At 37.8% G+C, this 25461-nt stretch overlaps 1 protein-coding gene across 1 annotated transcript; it reads right to left on the bottom strand.

The window, feature by feature from the left end:
* Nucleotides 1-1909: 1909 nt before the first annotated feature.
* Nucleotides 1910-24068, bottom strand: LOC136256059 (uncharacterized). The gene is made up of 6 exons (XM_066048981.1): nt 23944-24068; nt 4688-4772; nt 2864-4640; nt 2445-2818; nt 2350-2400; nt 1910-2288 (listed from the first exon to the last, which is right to left on the bottom strand). The coding sequence occupies exons 1-6, from the start codon at nt 24040-24042 to the stop codon at nt 1996-1998; spliced, it is 2679 nt and encodes an 892-aa protein (XP_065905053.1). The 5' UTR covers nt 24043-24068; the 3' UTR covers nt 1910-1995.
* Nucleotides 24069-25461: the final 1393 nt, after the last annotated feature.

Raw genomic sequence — 25461 nt, 5'->3', positions numbered from 1 at the left:
TCCCCAGTATATGGAACAGTTAATTGTTTGTTATTTTAGTAGTTTTTCAGTAAACCCGCATTCACTGATGTTTTACTGAGAGTTTAAAACTTAGTAAAATAATTATGTTCCATATACTTAAGTTTACTGACACTTTACTATCAGTATAACTACAGTAAGGCATCTTAACAAATTAGTAAACTAAGAACCTTCAAGCAGTGATACCCCCTAGATTTAAAATTTTCATATAGCAAAAGTTTGGAAACCAGTCCCTGGGGCCGCCCTTGCAATCAATACACCACTAACACTACATTTAATTAACCAGTTCCAACTATATACATAAAATATTAGCACAATTACAATGTATCACAATGTGCACTACGGTGCTAGTATGAAATGGTTTGCAATATTCTTCATAAAAAATTATTATCAATTGTAACCTGTCCAGACAGCAATATTCTTCATAAATTATCAATTGTAACCTGTCCAGACAGTGATGTGCTGTATTCACTGTCCTCTCAGGATACAGCACATCAACTTGTTCTTGTTATAAAATAATTTTCACATGCAAAAATTATCACATGAAAAGTTTTGCACAACTAGAACCAAGCATTAACAATGTGACTTACTGCAGCTGCCTTTATTAATGCTGAAGTTATTGACTATCTTTCAACTAAGAGTTATGTAGAGTAAACATTAACAAGCATGGCTAAATTCCTTTTACTATTGTAGCTAATAAAGGTTGAGATACTCTAAGTCATGCAAATAATTTCATTCAGTCAAAAATGTTTACATGGACTTTTTATCATGAATTTTTTGCACAAAAATAAAGCAAATTACTGCTAGCTAAGTAGGAATGCCACAAGAGTGAATGTAGAAAACACAAGTAAATTAGGCCAGCTAGTGCTAAATATTTTTGTCACAATGTTTTATTCTTGTCCATGTACACATCAGTTCTCTTGGCCACTCATTATTTGGACATGCTTTCTGTACAGTGAATCAAATTGTTATTGCATGGTAGACATTACCTTGGGCACTGGATAAACACAAAGCACATTAACCACTCCATCTTTTTTGGTGAACCATTTGTCTGTGTAATTTCCAAACACCAGATCTAGAGCTGGCACACTGTTAAAAATGGCTCATTACATTAACACCAAAGATGGTTAAATTTGGTGCTGTTCCACAAAACTTAACAAGTTTGGGTACCAATTATAACCACTCAGAGTGTTAATTTAACAAACCACTTTTAACAGTGCAGTCACCAAACTTGGCTAACAACAATTTTCATGTAAATTACCCATAATAAATTCAAGTTTATTATGATACATGTATTATCATCCACAAGATTTGCAAAAAGTGGTCTTCCACACACATCCAATTCCATAAGCTTAGGAAGCCATAAGTAACACATTTACCTAAACTTTTTACCAAACATTCAGCTATGTTGGTGCTAACAACCAACCAGATTTCAAGGCAATAGCCCTTTCTAATCTGGAGTTATGAATTGTCAAAGTCGGCAAATTGGATGTGTGTGGAAGACTCCTTTTCGCAAATCCGGTCACTTATATTGATGATCCACATTACTGTCCAGTATATTATGGTCACACTATGTGGTTAAAGCTTCTGGGGAGGCTGTACCCCAAGACCTGCTTTTACAGAAGATTCTATACTCTAATCAGCTTCCCACACACTACATCAAAAATAGCAATGCTAACTACCTTATCTACTTTGTGTTGCCATTGTAATGCAGTATAGCTACCATAGCATGAATCAGTGTTATCTGTACATGAATAGTATGAACTGATTGTGAAAGTGTTTAGTAACTAGTTAGCTGTTGTCCTACCCTTATTATTATTATTATATATTGTGATACACTGACTATTGTATAAGTCCCACTACACAAATAACACATGTGACTCAGAAATCATTTAGTGCAGAACACTGGCTTTTATAATTGTAAAGGATTAACATAAACCAAACACAAAAGTAAGAATTAAGAATAAAGCAGCCTGTTTATAGAATTCCTATTTTTTTCAGTTCCCTTTCAATGTTACTGGTAGCAGTAGCCAATTGTTCGATCTCTTTAAGTGTTTCTAGCAGTGTAGCCCAGGTCTTTGGTCCCACACCATGGTTAGTACTGAGCCAATCTCTGAATAAGCCATCACAGCACCGCTCACCATCTCTTTGGTGTTTTTGTTCAATCAGCTCAATAGTTTCAATTTCATATTCAAGGTAGTCAGCCACATCCTTCCACCTTGCAGCTATTTTAGGAATAACATATTTCTTGATGAGCTTCATTGTGGGTCCTACAACATTGCACAACAATTACTTACAGTAAATAAGATAGTACTTCATGAAGTAACTCACTTTGATCAGGTGTTGGTATATGTACACCTCCAATAGACTGGGTAGGATCACCTGTAATTATATGATAATTTATTGACTATATACCAAGACATTACCTTTAGATGATAACACTTTGTAGTATGTTGTTGACAAGTCACAGTGATCTCTTTTAGTGGGACAATAACAACATCCTGTGCTAGGGAATGATTCTAATTTAATGTGAAGCTCAACACAACCAGGACAAGCAATGTAACATTCAGCTGGAGACTTTTCAACAACTGCTGTTAAATGTTCTTCCATGAGATCATCAATGAACCCCTTCACTGCTGTAATCAACTCTCTACTCTCCTTGTAAGATGCCATCTCGTATTCTGGAGGCATTGCAGGGTCAGGAATTATAGTCAATTCTATGTAATGATGCTGATCAACTGGCTTTACTTCATACACTTGATATTGTCCAAGGTTAAGACACACCCACTGGTATGACAACCTACACCAAATCACCAATCAAATAAATTACTACATAACTTCTCACCTTAACAGATCATAGTGACGATCATTGTTCCATTGAGCACATTTGACGATTAAGTGATCAACAAGATTGTCTGGAATGAAGTGACCAGGGAAGTAGAAAAGAAACTTAAGAGAAACAGCCTTAGATGGTGGTAATAGTTCAAATGGTAAGAGATGAGGGACTAAGAATAATCTATTTCCTTTACCTCTAGACTTTTTGCTAGCTAAAGAAGACTGGGTTATGTCAACAATCAAAAGAAATTTAATAAACAACTCCACTACTGGGACACCTTGCAGGTCTGTAGCAATGCGATTTTCAGGAGATTCACTTTCATTGAATTTTTCAACACTCCAATCAATAAGCTCCTCCTCCAGTAAGCCTTCCTTCTGTCTCTTTTCAGCATATTGAACTAGGTTTGGTTTTATAGGCCAACAAGCTAAATTAGTGAGAACATATGTCAAAAGCTTGGCCAACCAATGGGGAGATAAGATGATGGTGTTGGAAAGAGAGGGAACATTATGATAGTGTAGTAGAGCTCCTTTGTGGTGGAAGTGTTTGGTCAGTTGTAACAGTTTCTCATTGTCAGTAGGTAAGCCACAACTTTTTGCAACTTCAGCCAACTGCCTAAGTTCTATAACGTAGACGTTTTCTAGTGTAGAAAGCAGCAACAGCTTTCTCTCTACTTCCACATATCGTGTTGGTCGGGTTTGCCTGGTAATAGAAGTTGACTGCATGACAACCTGCTTGAGTTTAGCAATAACACCAGGCACACGCTGCTTGTTGCAGATGAAGAAGAGAGATGGTGATTCCTTTTCAAACAGATTGCCCTTTTTTGATCCAGCAATGTGTAGCGTAAATGGCTTACCAAGAAGTTCCTTCTTGAAAAGAGGGACAAACTTTTCGAATGCAATCATTTCTGCTATAGCCATATCATGGTGTAGCTTATCAATATGAGTACCAACAAGAATGAAGGTTGGAAGGCGAACAGAGTGATCCTTGTCACAAGTACTAAGCTTGCTCAAACGAGAGCTAATTAGTTCCATCCAATAACAGATTGTTTGGAGGACAGTTCTACGAGGCATGCGATCATCTGGGTAGCGGCGTTCAGGTACCTCATGCAATGCCAAACTGGCATCAAACACTAGTAAGCAGACAACCTCTTCTGATACAAACACTCCATGGGTGTGCTGAAAAACTTCCTGGCCAGCGAAATCCCAGATGCTAATGTATTTTTTGTTGGGGTTGTAATGTTCCCTAACAGCCCTTAAGTTTTTAAATTTCTCTACAGAAAAATAAGCCTCACTGGCATGACATATTGTAATAGAACTATTTATGGACGATTGTTGGTGGTTCATAGCTTGTGGTGAAGAGTGCAATGGTAGTGATAATGCTTGTGTAGACATTGTGGGAGCAGAGACAGGAACATCACCCGGCAGTGTTGGCAATTTATTAAATGGTGATGCAAAGGAAGAGGTAGTAATTTTTTCAGGTGTAAATATGGAGTGCTGTTTTTGTTTTGTAGCTGAAACAAACATGGCTTCCAAACATTTCTGCTGTTCAAGTTCATCTAGTTTTTCTTCATTAGTTAATGGTCGCCAGTCAATGGTACTCTCAACCGCTATCTCCATGTGGTCAACTCCCTTGGTAGGAGGTGTGTCCTGGTAATCTTTCCCCACTAGAGTATGGAACAAGCAGGTTTTTCCGGAGCCCTCTGCTCCAAACAGGGCAACACGCACATCTGATTCCAGTAACTCTCCATCCATATAACCCTCAGTGACATCTTCAACACTCAGATGATCTAGTTAAAACAAAATAATTTATTGAATCAGTTATCATAACTACTACCTGTGTTAGCTGATGACTTGTGTGAGCCACTAGTTTCCTTGTTACCAGCTTCATCCAACAGCAAACTGATCTTTTTCTGTGTTTCCTGTACACATTAACACAACTCACAATAATTTTTCAGTGCATGACAAATACTCAAAAGTATTTGACACAATTCATCAGAGTTTTAAAAGATTAATTTTAGTAATCTTACAGTCAATCAGGACAATTAACAATCATTCTGTATACAAAAAGTCATCAGATGTAGATTCAGGATCTGGTAAGAGGGCTGTACACTATTCAGTGTAGTACGTTACACAACGCAGATGTTAGGAAGGTACAATATATAAATGTTTTGAAAAAACAATATGGTGTACATTAATTTGCACATTTGGACTTGATTACATTGTACTCAACCAACATTTTATCCAACTAACATTAATTTTGTACAGGATGCTTAGAAAGGAAGGAAAATTGTAACCTTTGTGCATTGTGCCACCAAGGAAGTCAGTGCTACCACACAGCAAACAAGTATACATTGTACAGGAAGCAGAAAGTACACATCTGTAACTTTAGTCTCGTCCTCACAAACCATATTCTCTGGGGTGGTGTCAATAATTAGAGATTACTGTATAAGTACCCCCTCCAAAGAGTCTGGTGAAATGCCTATACTTTTGGTCCAAGAAATTACCAACTCTGGTGAGTGATAATTGGTGTTTAATACCAAGAGTTGACATTTGCTTTAGCAAAGCCTGAATCATGCAGTTAAAGGACAACTGCAGAGCAATATCAAACAGTACGGTAAGTAGGGATCACCCAAAATGATGTGCGCCGCCAAAAAAGTGCCTTTAACCTTTAAAGCCACATAGGCCAATATATCAGCCATTTTTGAAACCACGTAAAACACATAATTATTACAAGTAATGTGTACTTTCTAAACAGCCAGCAAAGACAAGCTTGTTTAATGTTATTAACTGAATACTGTGTATCAACAGAAATTATATTCATATGGCTACTTACCCAAGCATACATAATTGTTGTTGTAATAACAATCGCTAACTTGTTGTGACACCATGAAGAACGGCAGCTAAATTTCCTGCTACTTCACGTTCATCATGTTGGTAGCCATTTATAAAAATGTTTGACTCATGTGAGCTTTATATGGCATGATTTGTCATTGAAAGGAGAATTAAATGGTCCTTACCAGAACTCAATAGGACACACTGTGAAGAACTTATCAACCATTTTCTGAAGGTATGTAATGATTTGTTCTCGTGCATTGTGACAGCTTGTATTCACGGCGAGTTTGGGCCTTATGCTTTTGCCAATGGGTAAAACCCTAGGTACTGTTTTATTCCTCAAATAGAATGGTGCAAATTGCATAGCCTTAGTGCTAACTGTACAAAAGTTACAGAAGTTTGTTTACTGCCATGCAATATGGCCAAAATATCAGCCTATGTGTTTTCAGTGCACTTCTATTAAAATTACATGCAACTTTAAAGGTTAAAAACCAGCGTAGAAACATCTTACACAACAAATATCACCTTTATTGCAATAGTATTAGTCCATCCAAATGTAGCAGTAAAAACAAGAAAACACTTACAGGTAGCCGAATATAGAATTTTTTTTAAAGTGCCAAAACTCAAAATTTTGTCTGCCTGCCTGCCTGCCTGACCACAGTCACAAGCCTAGAGGCCAAACGAAGCAGTGCACAGCCACAAACTCACCAATGGTATGATTGTGCCTTTTTAAGGTTCTGGTGAGTGTGTTCCCTCTGTGCCTTGTTTTACCTACTATCTTCAATCACATTGGTTGTCTTCTTCTTCTTCAAGCATCGAAACCATATCGAGGCACTAATTTTCCATATCAACACTATATTTAGACACCACAAAATTACTTCAGAAAGCACTTGCACTGTTCAAAAAGCGGGGCACTTCAATCGATACATAAACCAAACATAGTCTAGTGTTACACATGATACGCAAATACAGCAGCTAAGTTGTCACTTCAACTTTTGCCAACGCTTGGACTGCAATTGACAAAGAGATTTGTTTTTTAATAGACTGGCTGATAGTCGACGGCTCATTCCTTTGAACACTTAGACTCAGTCAGCAACTTGCAGGGCGAGATCAGCGAGTGATTGGATATTCTACAAAACACTCGAGTGGATAGTTTCTCTGACAAGGAGATTTATTACTTCATCATGGTAGCTACTCGAGACAAAAATACTGTAAGGTCTGTTTGTTGGAACAACTTCTGGGCCTGGGTGAATAGAATGATTGACCACCCCTGAAAATTTATACTCTTATTTTATAGTCCCTCATACTGAGACAGGTCATAGACCCGAGTGCCACTGCTACTAAGTTATGTACAGTACTATGAACAGTCACAAGTTACACTATAACTAGCTGTGCTACAACAAAAAACTAAACAAACTAGTATTTTCTTAAAAATTGTTAATTTAAAAATGAAGTAGGGCAATGAAAGGTAGTGAAACAAGAGATGAATGATGGTATTACAGCATAGCTCGGTAGTACTTTGGCACATCAGCTATAACAATTATTTTCTTTTATGCCAAAGTAGGGACTTTCCCACCGAGCTATGCTGTAATGCCATCATTCATCTCTTGTATATATTTTTAATTAACAATACTTTAAAATACTATTGACACTTAGATTTTTGTAGATAAATAGAGTTATATAACCATGTAGTATGCATAACAACATTCTTTATAACCAAATTATGTGTTTACATTGAGTTAGACTCTATTTAGGCTGTTTTGGGTGGGTAATAAATCTCATATACTCCACCTTGTTTTCTAATATACTCCACGCCTTTAAGCACAATATGACATATGCTCAAAATCGGATTTGTCCAATCGCTATGCGTTGTTCACGTGCAGTGATTTAACGAGCGCGATTATTTAGTCACTTGAGGACGCATAGTTGCCATGGCGCTAGTATTATCGTAAGAAAACCAGCCGCTTTTGCCGAGCCTACAGCAGAAACAGCCATGGATGAGGTAAGTGATCTGAGTGTAATGTGAAATAGAGTCTAAAGCAGTTATACGGGCACAATGTGGAGTCTATGAAATTTATAAACCCTCAGGCCCTTAGTAGCACCCTCGCTTCGCTCGTGCACCACAGCCCGGGCCTTCGGGTCTAGACTTCACATTGTGCCCGTATAACTATTATATATAACCACTAAAAAATGATAAAACGTCACTTCTTATAATGCAACTGCAAGTTCAATTCAAATTCCTGACGTCATCTATGGCACAGTGGTTGATAAGTGAACATTAGCTATCTATGGCAACTGTTACTGTATAGAGTCTACTAATCAAAGGGATTGTTGAGGGGAACTTTAGCATCGATTCCAACAATGACACAGTGCTGACTGGTTCTGCATACTACTCTAGCAATAGAAATGACGACTCTACCAGTGTGAATGAAGATTGTAGTTCTAGTGACAACAACGGTGAAGATCTTGAAATGTCCTCATCTGGTTTGGAAATTTTTACTCATACTGATGTTCATCCCGATCTTTTTGAACCTGAGCTATTGCCTAGTGAGACTCCAAGTGGCACTCCAAGTGGAGTGTTTATAGTGGAAGAGAGCTCTTCAGTTATCTGTATGGGAAACACTAATTGGTAAGTTCAGTCTCTACTTTCGTTCTGAATTAGTCTATAGGTACTTACTATAGGTGCATGTGTGGACATTGCTGCTTGATGAGTACTGCATGTAAATCTATTTGTTGTAAAGAAAGTAAAGAACTGGCTGCATTGCTAGTTGGTGATCCGGCTCCTACATGTATTACACAGCATCTAGAGTTTCACAATGCTTGTTTATGTAGGACAGTTCTAATTATAGCCCTTCATAGTCACCGGCATCATCATGGGGAGAGTGATGTGCCAACTGATGAACATTGGTAAAGCAAAGGTATATATCAACAGCTTTGATTACAGTGTATATCCCACATACGTAATTTATTTATAGAGGGTATCGCTACCTGGCTTATCATCAGATAACATGGTGTGGATGGAACTACCTTAATGTACCGGCGTATGGTTCTACCTTCCTGTGCAGTTGCTTTATTATTACAGATGAATTCCCCTCTGATGAGTACACTGGCCACCAATATCCATCCACAACATAACATACGTATATATATAGGGTGTATGTACTAGTGTTGCACTGATATAATTGGTTGAATAATCAGTAACAGCCGATATTAGGTGATTTTGCAAGTATCGGTATTGGCTACGAAGAGGAAATTAATTATTTGTCGATAACCTAAACCCACAATCAATCATTAACGACAGTAATAAACACGTGACAGTATTAAAAGAAAGCAGTGAATGCAGAGGTATGCGGTAAACATTTATTTGCTGTACCTGTTTACAACTATTTAGGCTTGTTTATCTGTGAATAGTGTGGCTGCAAGGCTGTAATAGGCTGTGTATATTTATCGTCTGCCCACACAAACAACCAATCACTATTTGCAAAGGGTCTGGAATCCCACTAAAACTCTGTTTTAGGTATTTTATAACTACATGGCTTCCATTTCCATGAAAGGTGTTAGTGGCACACTGGTAGCAAACATTGTAGAATTTGTCGCCCACGCAAGTAATTAAATTATTGCAACTAATATTATACACACACAAATTTTAGAAGACTTTTGCTCCTTCTCCCCTGACCTATAGAATTAAAGAATATCGGCATATTGGCAACAGGAATGAGTGAAAAATTGGTAAATGTGAAAATATGCATATCAGTGCAACACTAGTATATATGTACATGCACAACTGAAGATTTTAAGTCATGCAGATTGAGCAATTGCAGGCAGCAAAGCAAGTGAGAAGTTGAGTGACATTGTACTTAACAAAATGTTAAAATCTGACATTCAGAAATTATCACCGTGTTACCAAACAAGTAGGTTATTCAACCGATTGGAACCAATTTTGCTGTACAGATTTCCACCAGGTAGGGGACTCCACATATCAAATCTGAAGAAAATCTCCATAGAAACCTCCAAGATACAAATGGCTGGTTTTTTTCTTTTTTTTATTCTTCAACTTATTCTTTTTCACACACTTTGAATCCACCGTAAAGACAAACACATTTTTCAACCAAGCTAAATTTGGCACACTTATAGGGGTTATTAAAGCAAAATTTTGGTGGAAATTGGATCGTTTTTCACCGGGTTATGACCAATTAATTGTGTAAAACAGTACCATAATTATATCATGTCTACAGGATAAACCGTTTCAAGGAATCAGTTGGAAATTGGTCTGTAGCTGGGTTCATCATTATAGGAGTACTGTAGTAGTGTTGTGAACAAGTATCAAAAAGCTGATTAACTGGTATATTGTCACTCTATGTCAAGTCAATCATTGGCTCAGAAGCCTTTAAACTGGTTTTTCCCATCCACCTGGTAAACCATAAATTACCCTGCTGACAAGTGTTAACATTACAGCATAAGCTCAAAGCATGTGTAAATATGGTCGTCTGGATTCAGTGGAATGGAATGGTGAAGTGGAATGGACTCGAATGGCGGTGGACTGAAAGGAAATGGTGGAATGGAGTATTTAGATAATTTCCCCTAGTGGTCCCCTCTTTATAAAAATCACCTCCTAATAAGACCACCTCTTTATAAAGACCGTTTTACTTTAATGTCTAAATTGCTGCTATCTTGTTGTTTTAGAGTTTATCCCCATAGGATGATCTTATTGCACCACATGCCTAGAATAATCAGTCACAGTGATATCTGATTTATGATACAACAATGCCCCCATGCAAAACCGCTTGACTGTAGAAAAGACATATCTGTGAAACTAAAGTAATTGGGAACTAAAGAAGTTAATACCTGGTGAAGCCATGAAATGAATGTTAATGCCAGCAACTTCACTATAATTTACAAAAATCTATAACTTCATCATTGATTGGTGCTGTCTTGCCCTGTAACTCTAATTTGTTAATAATTCGGCTACCTACTGGGTATTTGCTCTTTTACAATGACTATTGAAAAAGGTGCCAAATAGCTAGCCAATTAGAGTTAAAAAGAATTAATTAGGAATCCAGTACGAGTCAATGATAAAGGAGCAATGTTATATACTTTTGTAGTTAGTTACCAATATCAAGAGTTAACTCTCGCCAGTATTAACATTCATTTCTTAGATATTAACTCCTTTAGTCAACTTATAGTTGCACTGTACTTTTAGTTTAGCATAGTCTGTAAACACATCTTTTTTGTACAGCCAAGCTGTTTTTGCATGGGGGCATTGTTGTATCATAAATCAGATATCACTCTAGGCATGTGGCACACAATTACTCAATAAGACCGTCCTGTGGGGATACACTACACTAAAGTAAAACGGTCTTTATAAAGAGGTGATCTTTACAAAGAGGTGAGTCCATTCCACCATTCCACTCCACTATTCTATTCCACTGAATCCTGACGCCCTGTAAATATGTGATTGTAATAGCTGTTATTGTAAGGCAGGATGTTGAGTCCTAAGGCCTCCAACAGGCACCATTATGTCTGCTAATGTACAATGAGACAGGTCAATCTCCAATTATTCACCTTCCAATAACCAGTTTTAGTGAACTCAACAGTACGTAGGAGAGTGCTTTTTGGTGGTTTGAAAGAAATCAAGATTAAGAACACAAAGATACAACACAAAAACCAACAGTATGTAACTATCATGTGTTCGATTTTTAAGTTTTTCATCACTGAAAATAATTATTTAGTTGCCATGATTATATTAGGAAAACCACTTATAACAAGTTGACGTTATGTTACGTACTTCTAAAAACCAGGCGGCCATACAGTTAATACTTTCCTTTTTAACTAAATAGGCAATTAATCAGCCATGTATATTTTATTCATGCTATTGCTATTGTTAATTCAGCTAGATAATTAGATTTATAAATACTGTAATTTATCAGATTTTGTAATTCATGAATTATTTTGTAATTACATTTTTTTTATGTGCTGCTAACAAAGCATAATTATAACAAACCACTTTAAACTGCAAATTATGTACAGAAGTATCGTCTAAATTTTTTTATAATGTGTCTATTGTGTTTCCTCACACAAATTGTTTAGAAAAAGCCTTGAAGCTGCCCTTCTTTTCGTTTGCGTGAGTAGGGTAACACCACCCTTTCAGGTCGAACTATATGCTATCTCTAGTAGCCTAGGAGGTATTCAACATTGTTTTGAAGTTGTTAAACGTCTATAAAACTGAAAGGGAAGACCATTCATGAAGACTCACCATATCCGCTGAGAAGAAACCATTGTAGAGCAAAGTTTATGTGTGTGGAAGTTTATACGAACTTAATTTAGCTTTCAATTCTTACATCCTGGCTGCTTTTTACCATTTAACGATTTTGCTTTAAAATGAGCTGAAAATTGATATATAAGTGGATTAATTATTGTAGAATAACCTTACAGTGGTTTAAAAGAATTCACAATAAAAAACACTGAGTTATACTGTGAGAACCAACTACATGTAAGAAATGCTCAATTGAGATAATCTAATAGTGCAGTCACCCTATTAGAACATTCAGGTTATCATGCAGCTACAATCAAATAACCATGTAGAGAGTTCAGCTACAATCAAGTGACCATGTACGTATGTTACACAGTTTGAAGTTATCAGCAGTAACACTAGGAATGCCGGTAAATTAGCAGCCGCAAAAAAATCCTGTGGCAAATTACACGGATCCATGGTACCAAATTCCAGTGTTACTTCATAACGGTTGTGACACTGATGAGCCCCACCCATGGTGCAATCTATTAAGTGGTAGCTAGACTTGGCAACCACAGGTATCACTGGTCATGATCAAATGCAGCATACATGAATTATGAGCAACTGGGATGATTTCTACACACATGCTACACGCTGGAAGCATCTGTTCACATGTGTAGTCATGCTGCCAGGTACTGTCTTCACATGTGTAATCGCGTGTACCTGAGACAAATTGCGTGTAATGTTGAGTTCACGCATTTAGCAATACATTCAAAACACGTACACTATGAAGTTATATTTGAGTATGACATTTATTTTTGATACATATATATTTCATTGCAAATTTGATGTTGTGTGCATTTTTTTGTTCTACCTTAATATTAATTCCTACAGCACTATTTACAATATCCAAACTTGGAAAATGGTATGCATAAAATCCTTTTATCATTGGAAGATAATGAGGTCTTTAAAATCCACTAAGAGACCTCCTATACAGCAGTTACTCGATTTGTGCCACAGGGATAGTTACTTTTTCACCAAACATAAGGAGAAAACTCTTTGAATAGTGCTGCACTGCGGTATTATTGGAGGGTGCACTACTAATGTTTTAAACCTGCCACTACTAGCTATTCTATATACTGTTTAAAAAGGGATTGCGGTGAAAATTTTTGCATGCCGCCCAAAATTCTGTCTTTAAAAATCACCCTAGAGACATTTTACGTGACGAAAATCACCTTTACAGAATAGTACTAGTCCATATAATATACAAAACAACATTAAATATAACAAAATGGTTACAGGTGGCCGGATATAGAGCTTTAAAATTGCCAAGCATCAAATTTTAGTTTCTCTGCCTCACTGACCACAGTTGCAAGGCTAGAGGCAAAATGAAGCAGCGCACAGCTACCATTTTATGCCACAGCAACAAACTCACCAGTGCTTTTGGGGTTTTGATGAGTGTAGGTCTTCTGCACCTTGTCTTTCCTTTTATCTTCAATCAGGCTGCTTGTCTTCTTTTTCATCCAACGAAACCATATCAAGGCATTAGTTTTCCGTAACAACACTATCTTTCAGCAACATATATAGATGCCAAAGAATTATTTCAGAACTGAATTTCAGAAGCACTTTAGTCTGGGCGATATACTACCTAGATATCTGAAAGTTCGCGATTGAGATCCCGTTCACGATAGGTTTATGACCATGCCCATCAATTAAAGATCTAGGTGTACTAATAGCGATAGAGTACAGGGACCACACCTCTTAACAATCTAGTTTACTTAACAGTAAACAAGATGACCTCACCCCTTATTGGTCTAGCTAGTTGCACACTTCTTAGCTGACACGAGATATACTCTAATACAACAGTCAAATATGATATTCTATTAGAACAGTCACAAGTTACATTGTAGCTAGCTGTGCTACAGCACAAAACTAAGCAAACTAGTATTTTAAAAAATTGCTAATGTCAAACTGAAGTAGGGATCTATGCAATAAAAGTAGTGAAACAAGAGATGAATGATGGTATTACAGCATAGCTCAGTGGGAAAGTCCCTACTTTGACACATTATCAATTACTTTGTGCAATGCAAAGTAGGGACTTTCCCACTGGGCTATGCTGTAATACCATCATTCATCTCTTTTCACTACTTTTATTGCATAGATCCCTACTTCATTTTTAAATTAACATAACATTATAGTTTATGAACAATCACAACACGTTGCTACTTCTTCTATACAAGACTTTTCTTTTACCCAAGTCCTTGTAGCAGAACCATGTAACATCTCATGATATGTGGTCAGTTTACTAACTAATATCCGGAATTTTGATTAGGTGACAGCAGTCAAAGTTAACCAGGAAAATGCCTCCTTAAATCAAGATGGAGATGAATACTATATGTATGTGAGCACTAGTAATGAGTATTTATAAAAGTCTAGTGCAGTACTATTCAAGGGTGTGGTACAATTAAAATTATTTTCAGAAAACAAGGATGAAATCCTTTGAATGGTACCGCACTGCATTCGAGGGAGCAGCACAAATCGAGTAAAAACAGTAGGTATAGCAATAGTACATAAGGTATATCTGTATATCTTCAGTTGAGGTAGTCACTACACAGCACACCTCACTAATGTGCTACAGTGGATTGCACATCTGTTATTAGTTGTACTACAATGACTCACATAAAAATATCAACCAATGAAAATTTAGCAGAGACATTTAAACAAATCGTTCTATAGTTAACATCCTACGTCAGCCGGTCTGCATGCACTACCACTCTACGGCATGCATTAAAGCTATGCATAGTTTGGGGAAAACGGGGCAGTCCAGGACATTGCTAGATGCTAGGTGCTAAATACACCTGCATTTGACTTAGTGAGGAATTTACAAGCAACTTGACTGCGCCACGCCCTGGGTGCCCAAAATGTGAAATAATGTATTTATACAAAGTGTGCTAGCACGCATGATTGCATTTAGGTGTAGTGTCACTACACTGCAACATTACAAAAGAACATGAACAATACAGACTGACATCTCTACGTATGGCGTGAAGCCATTTAAGCCTTAATTCTGCATTTTCCCTGCTGTCTGTATCTGGGAACTTGTGAAAAGATACTTTCACTTCTTTTCCATCAATAACTGTCGTTCTGTATCCTTTATTGCAACATTCCGGTATGCAACAATTGTGCGGCATTTTTATACTGGCCCCATTCAAAATGGCAGCTGAAAGGGGGCGTGGTTTTGCATACCGTCTATTGCTCATACTGACTTAAGATTGAAGCTGCAGCAAACATGCCAAGAACAGTCACCTACCCACCTGCCCTTGACTACTTACTGACATCCAAGACTTGTAGACAGCATAATTATGTATGTTGTGAGAATTCTTATGGCTTGGGCTATAATTATAATGATTATTCTATAGGAGAGTACTTTCAACCAGGAAAGTGGACTAAGATCTGTTCACTCCATTTTTTGCCAAGTGATTTATACAACTTTTGGGGCCGCTACAGTGTATTGTATACTAAAAGAAGCTAAAGTCTTTGAGCAGGCTGTAGGACCAGGTGTCCTACAGACCTTCAGCACTTGTGCTGTAAAGTAATAAAAAGGTGTTGTACCATCTATTTTCCCTTTTTCCACAAAGAAAAGTGCACCAAGAAGGAAACTTGTTCATGTTGGTCATGACAGTGAGGAGGACCTCGTAGAGGAAAAGTATGATGGTGATGCAGAACCAGCTGATGCGACATTGATGCCAAGCTCTGAGAATGATGATTTATTAGAAGCATGTTCACACCTTGACACAGCTAAGAAAGAAATTTTGAAACTGAAGATGTTGGATGAAGCAAGATTGGAAATTGTTGAACTGAGGAAGAGTGTTGGAAGGAAGCGATTTGGTATTGAGGCAGTCCGAGATTTTGACAAGGATGTTAACTTTTACACTGGTTTGCCATCTGCTGCTGTTTTTGACAGACTGTTTGAATATCTTAGTCCAGGTGGAAAACAATCAAATGTGGTCTACAGAGCCACGGCTCAGAGGTGGATTAGTGACTATGCAGGAGGAATGCAGCCTGGGGAGGCAGAATGGAGGGATTCAGAATCTCAAATTGGTCAACCAGGTAGTTTGAGCCAGGCAGATGAGTTGTTTTTGGTTTTAGTAAGGCTACATCTTGACTTGAAAGAGTATGACCTGGCTCGTCGATTTGACTTTTCTCAGTCTACTGTCTCCAGGATTTTCTTAACCTGGATCAATTATTGTTATCTTCGGCTTGGTATGCTTCCTTGCTGGCCAGATCGTGACACTATTAAGGATACCATGCCAGCTTTCTTTAAGGAACAATACCCTAGAACTACTGTGATTTTGGATGCCACAGAGATCAAAGTTAATACGCCATCTTCATTACTTCTACAGTCACAGACATATAGTAACTATAAGTCTACCAACACCTTCAAGGGACTTGTTGGTATTAGTCCTGCAGGACATATAATGTTTGTGTCCTCACTCTACACAGGCTCCATTTCGGACACTGAACTGGTAGAGCGAAGTGGGTTTTAAGTCTGTTGAAAAGAGGGGATGAAGTAATGGCAGATCAAGGGTACACCATTGAAGATGTGCTGACTCCTTTGGGTGTCCAATTGAATATACCTCCTTTTCTAGGTGGGAGGCAGCAGTTAGCTGCCAGTGAAGTTGTCGATACACAACAGATAGCTTCTATCCGCATACATGTAGAGAGAGCTATCCGTCGGGTGAAGGACTATGACATCTTGGCTAATGTGATGCCAGCATCACTGGCAGGTTCTGCAACCAGATATGGACTGTTTGTTGTTTACTAACCAATTTTCAGAATCAGTTAATATCATGTTAATTACAGTACTAATTACAATTCATGTTTATACTTAATTATCCTTGTTATGTACACATGTTTTTGGTAAAATATATTATTTTAAAGAAAAACTCTGTTAACCTTGGTTGCATTTTATCCCAAACTTCTTCACTGAAATGGACCCTTTCAACTGTAAAATTTTGATGGGTGTAAATTACAAAATCACACCAAGATACTCCGCATAAAGCCATCTGGCCTTGAATTTGGAAGAAATGTTTATGTTCTTGCTTCAGAGTGACCTTGTCATTTCTGATGGTTGCAAAAAAGCTAGGATCACTGCAAGCTTCTTGAACAGTGCTAAAGCGGTGTGTAAAAGGACACTTAAATTTCAAGAAGTCCGAAGCAGTTCTGCGATGGGTCTTCAACTAAGTCGTCTGGTGATGCTCCAAGCCAGGGCGAGGATGGGTTAATAACCAGCCCACATGTATGTATCACAAAGCCTGTCTGTGAACAATAGGAATTACAAGCCTTTACTTCATTTTGAAGGCCATGGTTAATTGGAGCTGGAACAGTGGAGTACTGCCTAGTATCAAAAAAAGAATTTACAAATGATTCAGATGGTAGTGATAGCCGTAACAAAATGTCTCCAAACTGTGATGCAGTGACCCTTCCAACCTGTGATTCCTTCCACTTAGCTGATTGGGATTGTTGGCGTGTACTTTGTTCAAGTGCGTGGGCTTCATCCAATGTCATGTTCATCTTTGACAGTTGTGCATGCTCTTGCTCTGATTCTATATCAAACACACATGGAGCGTTCTTTATGACATCAAGTGGCAAGGCAGGTAGTAAGTCACTAGGGCTTTCCCTACTAACTTGTGGTTTATCATATTTGAGTGCTTGATATGACAATAGACAGCCTGTTGGAACACTACCGAATTGAGTGGCAAAGTACTGTGTGGGTGGATTAGTTGATAATAATTTTGCAAATGCACAAGCAGGATGATCATTCAGCAAGCCTTCTTTAAGGCACTATTGTTGCTCAAAGTTGTACTCTTGTACACACTTACCATGAGCTTCGTACAAACTACACATCACTGTATCCCTCTTTGCCTCAGACTGTTTCGCCTTAGAAAACAGCACATTCATCACTTAATTTCAGTAGGGCGAGGCTTGTGCCACGACTGTTGCATTTGTGTGCAGGTAAGATCTGCAGAAACAGACTGAAGCTTCATCATTGTATAGTGAATCAGCTGCTTCAGCAACCCCACTATATGGCTGCACATTCCAGAACAGCCAGCAACACAAGAACAATATGCTCTCACCACATAGTATGGAGCATTGCAACTGATGGCAACTTTCAACTGGTGCATTGTATCACTCTTCTTCTGGCTCCAGTAGCAACATGCCTGTACCCAGACTATATCATCTTTGCAGCAAAAGCGAACATACTTCCCTGGGATGTATGACTCCATGAAATATTGGTGGCCTCTTTGAAGGGTTGAATAATCAACATTGCAATAGTTGTTGCTTTTCTTCAACCGTTTGCCAGATGACTTCAGATGCGTCATGATTATTTCTTCGGTTAGCAGTGGTGGCAGCACTCCTTGGATCTGTTGAGTATAAGGACCCTTTGGCCAATCTCCAACATCCTCTTCTTGTGGTACATCATCAGCTGATCCTTCTTGTTGCTCTACCACAGCCTTTCTATGGGTGTACAGCCTGTTAGGATCGGGATCAACTATCCTTTTATCCCAGCCGTTGGATATGTAAGCCTTAACTCTAGACGGTAATTATGGTGTGTTAAAGTCTAGACATGTAGCAGGACATGCGATACAAGAAAACAAACGTGTAACAACAAACTAAACAAGGCGTAACTACAACCTCTACTACAACTAAACAAGGTTTAACAACACCAAACAATTTAACGGGGAAATTTTTCTTTCTACTGCACTTAGTGTCGCGCTGTTATCATAGAAATTCACTTACTGTCTAACGTAGTCCACTTTACTTTTCAGTTTAGACAACCTGGTCGCTCTTCTACAACGCAACCAAAACTTCAATTCTGTGATTGTGGTCACTCAAAGAAGCCCCTGCTTCTGTCAGATTGTTAGCCATTAATTGCAATTACAACCACACAGTTAATATAAACTCTGGCCCCATTCAAAATGGTGGAATTGTGTTGCTATGACGATACATGCATTGGTGTTGTGTATTAACAATTGTGAGTTCCAGTTCTATTAACTGGGATTCACTACCAACTATACCCGAGGATTCCTTATCTGTTAACCTTTACAGTGGTAAATTGTGTTTAACAATGTGGAAAGTGATTGTGGGTATATATTTTGTGGAAGATATGATGACATGATGATGTCCACAACCACTAGTATAAATACACCCCTACATTTTAAGTCAGAGGCCACCCACTGAGCACTCCAATCTTTGTGACTTTAAAAACTCAACACTTTGCCTCGAGTTTTTTAAATCACGAAGATCCTTGTGGTTGGTCACTAATATAACTTAGTTTCAACTTAAAGCTCTTGCTGAAACTCCTGAAAAAAAATAACTTGGCTTTTATTTGAAGTCTATATGTGATTCATTCCAAAGTTATGATACATATTTATATTATACACGAAATTATCTGCCCATTAGTAATTTACACCCCACTTTCAATGTGACCATGGCTGGTGTAACTGTAGCTGAAGTGATGATAAACTTCCCATTTCATCTTGAGCACTGTCTCGTGTACAATACCAAAGTTTAAAAAGATAAATTTTCGAAGGATTGCTAGAGTTACAAAAATTATGAAACTTTAACTACAAAAATTTGGAGCCATATGGTAACTAAACAAAGCTATGAACATACTTACTAGTCACAACATTCTTAAAATTTATCTGCCTCAGCCCAGTTTCCTTCATGAGCCACACCCACTTATCTGGATTAGTGTCTATAGGTATACGTGATCAGTAGTATTATAGTCTGTAGGTATGCATGAATCCATGTCTGTTTGTGATGAGATGTATGGAAGCCTTTCTCACACATCAGTCAAAATTTGCCTCCTCCTCTAGTAGCTTCAGTCATGTTTTGCACTTCACGACAAAATTGTCAACATGATGCATTCCATTTTTCATTAAAATAAGTTCTATAAGTTAACCAATTTATTTTATGACCGAAAATTGATCAATTTTACAAGCCATATGATGAAAATCAAGTTGTTTCTTCCACAAGATCTTTATTTTAAATATAATCACTTAGCAAATAAAGGCAAAAAAAATGATGAATTTTTAATGTAATAATGGCTGTAAAGGGCACCAAAGGTCAAATCTGCAATGGCACTATATCAAAAAATAGATATCATAAGGAGTGGCCCCTCCTTTTCAAGGGTATGTTATAACCTCCAAACTCTTTGGCCAGCTAATGAAAAACTTATAGTTAAAGCTTCAAATTTACACACATAATATATACCATATACGTAATAATACAAGATGCCATACAATCACAATACAGTTCACTGTAGCTGCACTGCAACAATTTAATTGACAAGTGCTTGAAACTTATTTCTGCCACGTGATATCCAGGGGCTAAAATTGTGGCCGAAAAACCAGTTGTATGTAAATGACTTTAGGCTAGTTGTAAATCATGGTGATTGGACTTCTTACGTAACTCAATTGGTTCATCATGTTGATTCAGTGTAAAGTGATTCGCAATAAAGGCAATTGCCGGAATTTCTACATAATTTACCGAATTTATGAATATCAGCTATGGTAAGCCTTATCTGGTAACTTTTTTACTTCACGGCCCAGACATCTTTCATCTTATTTACAGCACATAACCATGAAACGAGACGAAGAAATCATTGTAGTTTCTTTCATGAGAGGAAGCTTTACTGTTGGTTATCATCATTTTCTCAATACATTTTTTATGGGTATTCACAACATCCAGTGGTCGTGTAATACACAAATTAACACTGATTACATTCCTAAGTCTGGAAGTGGAAACAGCATAATTGTTGTACAACTGCAAAAATGAAAAATATTTTTGCACCCATTTTGTGTACAACTATAGGCCTCTTCACACTTAATGCACATTGAATGCAGATCCAGCTGTGGTCAGACTGAAAGTGGATCGAATGCACATCACTCCATTTCACACTACGTGTGCAGCAACTGAATTTAATTCGCTTTCGTAACACGTAATTAATTACCTGATTATGTAATGAAAAATTAAATGGCATCAGTCATTGTACTACCTTCTTCGTATTCCATTGGAGTCAGAAAAGCATTCGCAGCGAGGAATGTTGTTAGTACACTTACAAAACGTTGGGTGCCAAAAAGCTGGTTAATTCTTAGGAGAAACTAACGATGATTTCAGCTATTTCTTTGACACTCACTCATGGTCACTGTATCGCTTCCACTAGCCAAGTATAACACTAGGTATGCCATCGCTATAGTCTTGGTGGAATAGCCATGCTTTGCGCGAGACATCTGGAGACTGTATGACACCCCCTTGTTAATGGAGTGTGCATCAAGTCCAGTCAATTCACCTCTCGTGGTAGATTCACATGAAGCCAGATTAAATGCGCATTGCGGTCAATCCAGCTCAGGTGTGAAATTGTTTGATCTGGCTTCGATGCGCATTCAACTGTAGTGTGAAAGGCCTTATGTCCACCTTTCCTCACTCATGGTACCTCATATACAAAGTAGGTACATATCACTAACTAGCTTGTTTACATCATTTGATCAAGTACATCACCACCTGTCTACAAACATTGTCGCAAATCCAAATATGGGATGAAACATGGAAGCCACAAATGTCTAACACTAAAAAACAGGCAACATCAAAACTGGTACACATACATGGATTCTTTTTATTTCTTAAAACCCCAACAAATAAAATGAAGTACCATTGTGCAAAACCCTGGGGGAGATAAATTATATGGATGTACTTTCTCCAGATTTGTATAGTGCCAGGTGACAACACTTTGCTGCTTTGTCCATTTCTATAGCAGGGCCACAATTATCACCTCGATTAGCACACAAACCAGGTATAAAAATGCTATCTGTACACCTAATGAGCTACTTATAGTCTCCAATTTGCACAAAATAAGTAGCAGCGTAACTAGTTGTTTGCCAGGTGGTTTGTGTGGGGGTGGCAAATAAACCATCTGGTTACTGTTGCACACATTCCATGACCACTGCTGGAATGTTGGCAGAACCAATCAGATCGATTTGCGGACTTTGTGATGAAACAAATGCCAACTATTTAAATTCTTAGGTTAATAAAAAAAACTGAATCTACATTACAGATTGCTTTGTTGAAAGTTTATGGGCATAGGATCTTTGTTTCCCTAGTACAGAGCTCCTAAAAGCATTGGTAAAAATGATTATGGTTTGCTACAGATTTGTGAAACAGCGGAATTGTTGAGGAAGACATTCAGCAATGTTTCAAATATGTTGGCAGAACATTTCCAGTACAATTTTCGTACTGGTCTACTCACAGAGTTGACTGAACTGACTATTACATCATCCTTGGTGCAAAACAGTAATCTAATTGCATTCCAGTGAGTTCATGGATAATGTGCAACAGTGATCAGACGGTTTATTAAGCACCCCCACACAACCATCTGGCATGCAAGACCACAGCGTAACCTATTCTTTGTGTTACAACATGTGGACCCACTAGGCACTAGCCTTTTTTGCCATATAGGGTTACTGACCACGTGATCCATTTATTTAAAGAGCAAAGAAGCTTCTAGTCTAAATTCGAGGGATTTGCAAGAAGCCTGTCTTGAAATTTTGTAGATAGTAGATTGCTGGACAAGTTAAGGATAATTAAGATCTTATGGAAATCTTGAAGTCTCACTTAAAATCTTTAAGATTTTGAAATCTAGTCCCTGGTTTTGTCAAGTTTGTCAATCCCTCAACTGAATCAGTGGAGTACCACTAGATGTAACACACTTCTATGGTTAAAAAGCTATCACTTTTGTACATCAAGACACCGTCAAGAAGCAAGGAAAGCCAAGACAAACAGCAAATATTGTCATAACTTTTGAACAAAGCACTTGCGGAACAATCCACACATTTCATTTGTTAAACTTATCAAAGAGAAGCCTAATGGCATCTTGTTTTTTAACCTATGAATGAAGTATGCAGCTGTTGAATTGGTAACAGAAATTTGCACACAGCCACACAAGACAACTACAGTAGCCCTAAACCAAACTCTCTAGTAATGAAAGTTCTATAAAAATGAAATTAGATTGCAAAAAGGGGTAATGTATTTCACAGACTGGACTCACAGACTGGACTCGCGGACTGGACTAGCGTATTGAGCTGGAAACAGATTTTAACAATAATTCAAGCATTATCCATCTCTTGTAACACTGGAGACACCACTATCGAACTACAACTGCTGGTACTGCCCTTATTTACAAGTGATGACACTAGCGCGTGCACTAATTAATTAGAATACACTTACAATGCACATGTACTAGCAGTGATAAAGCGTGATAGAGGCTATTGTTGTAGCATAGACGTTTTCCTTCATTGCTTCAATACTTAGCAATAGTGTTAGGGCTGTAGTGATGAGCCAGTTTATTTTCATAAACCCATCACCTGGCCTAGTCTGGAGGTGCCACCTATAGCTACCTGCTAAGAATAATTAAAGGCTCATCCCTTAGTGCTAAAGCAACAGGAAAACTTCTATGCTACAACAATAGCCTCTATCACGCTGTATCACTGCTAGTACACGTGTATCGTAAGTGTATTCCAATTAATTAGTGCAAGCGCTAGTGCCATAACTTGTAAAGAAGAGCAATACCAGCAGTTGTAGCTAAATAGTGGTGTCTCCAGTGTTGCAAGAGATGGATAATACCTGGATTATTGTTTAAAAGCTGTTTCCAGCTCAGTCCGTGAGTCCAGTCTGCGAGTCCAGTCCACGAAATACATCATGCCATTGCAAAATCAAAGGGAAGTCTTATAAAAATCACTAGAGTAAATAACTTGACACAGCAGCCATTTCTTGACCACCACTATTGATATAGCTATTCATACCAGTAATATTTTTTAGATCACATCCTGCTCAGATTCTTTGGTTTAAATAGTAACACATGAGGATACTTCATGTGTACCTGATTCACCTCATAAACCATAATGTTACTACATTAGGAGCACATAACCTTGTAATGATTATGTGCTCCAGGAGAAACTATTACTATGTACCTCATTAAACTGTGAAGTGTCCATGTGAAGTTCCTTGAAAAAGTAACTAACAACTCCACTATGGCCCTTTTCTACTGCTTCTTCAAAAGGTGTCTTCATGTTAAACTACATAGTAAAATACAACATCTCACACAATTCATCACAAACTGTTAAAAATTTAAGCAGTCACTCAAGTTATATACGTACATGCACACACACCCACGTGTACACAAACACACACACACACACACACACACCCACGTGTACACAAACACACACACACACACACACACATACACACACACACACACACACACACACACACACACGCTAGTGCTGCCACAATATAGAAAAACTCTACACTAGACAGATGTTATCAACATCATGGGGTGAGCCTGAGTTTATTGTTTTATAAGTACAAGCTACTTGTAAGTTCTGGAAATTCCAGTGAGGCCAGGTGACCTCATTACATGAATATGAATTATGGTTTACACATCATTATCAATATTGTAGTGAATGTAGTTATCTTTTTGTGTAGGTAATGAATTTGAAAGTAGGTGGCAGTCTTTCATCACATATATAGCAATATGTGAAGTAACGTGTTTGTTTATGCAGTATATTTTACATTATAACTAGTTGTGAAGCAGCCAGGCCATACTTTGTGTGCATATCCATGTAGGCATCAAAGAGAGCAGTCAATGTCATGAGTGTTATGTAGCCATATGATGTAGTTAATAAGTACAGTATGACTTTGTTGTGTATACATATTGGTTCACATGTATATATTATAGGTATTTAATTACAATTGGTAAACTGTGTAATGGGCTGTATCCACTGTAGATTGTTTGGTGAGCATTATTTGGCTCCTTCTCATGTTTCTGCATGTTCTTTCATCTCTCTGCTATGTTGTTTCAGCATTGCTATGTATTTGATACAGTTCGCACAAGTCTACGTTCTCTTGCTTCATTATCACCCAATAACACCCATGATCATTCATCGAGGCTAAAGTGTCCACTGAACATACATTCAACATAGCAAGTTGCATTGGTAATAACAAGTACAAATAAGGAAGTTCAGTAATCTAAGTTGTGAGCTTTTCCGCGGCATTGACAAGGACAAGTACAAATAAGGAAGTTCAGTAATTTACGACATGAATTTTTGTGGTATTGACGATGACAAGTACAAAATAAAGGAAGTCAAGTAAAGTAAACTACACCAATAACTTCATCCGCAATTGACGATGACAACTACAAATACGGAAGTTCAGTAATCTACGCTGTTAACTTAATCTGTGGCATTGACAATAACAAGTGCAAATAAGGAAGACCAGTACTCTACGCTGTCAACTTCATCCGTGGCAATGTGTCATAGTCTAGTCCTGCTGCAGCCAAGCTTGTAAGCCACACCAACCTCTCAGGTGTTACAGCAATATGTAAACCCACACCCAACATATGTTGCTTATGTGGAACCACACTCACTGACATATTGTTAATTATCATACAGTACGGTAGTACTGTATATTAAGGATCATGTGGTTTT

The sequence above is a fragment of the Dysidea avara genome, chromosome 5 (genome assembly GCF_963678975.1).
Source record: "Dysidea avara chromosome 5, odDysAvar1.4, whole genome shotgun sequence".
Classification (NCBI taxonomy): Eukaryota; Metazoa; Porifera; class Demospongiae; order Dictyoceratida; family Dysideidae; genus Dysidea; species Dysidea avara.
The sequence above is the reverse complement of the archived record's forward strand: the minus strand, read 5'-3'. Positions and strand labels throughout refer to the sequence as shown.

Bases quoted from the DNA above. Each gene is read 5' to 3' on its own strand.
- LOC136256059 (XM_066048981.1), bottom strand. From the start codon at position 24,042: ATGAAGACACCTTTTGAAGAAGCAGTAGAAAAGGGCCATAGTGGAGTT. The intron at 4,773-23,943 runs GTACATAGTAAT...TAATGTGTACAG, and splicing joins ACACTTCACAGTTTAATGAG to GAAACACAGAAAAAGATCAG. The intron at 4,641-4,687 runs GTAGTAGTTATG...TGTTTTAACTAG, and splicing joins CAAGTCATCAGCTAACACAG to ATCATCTGAGTGTTGAAGAT.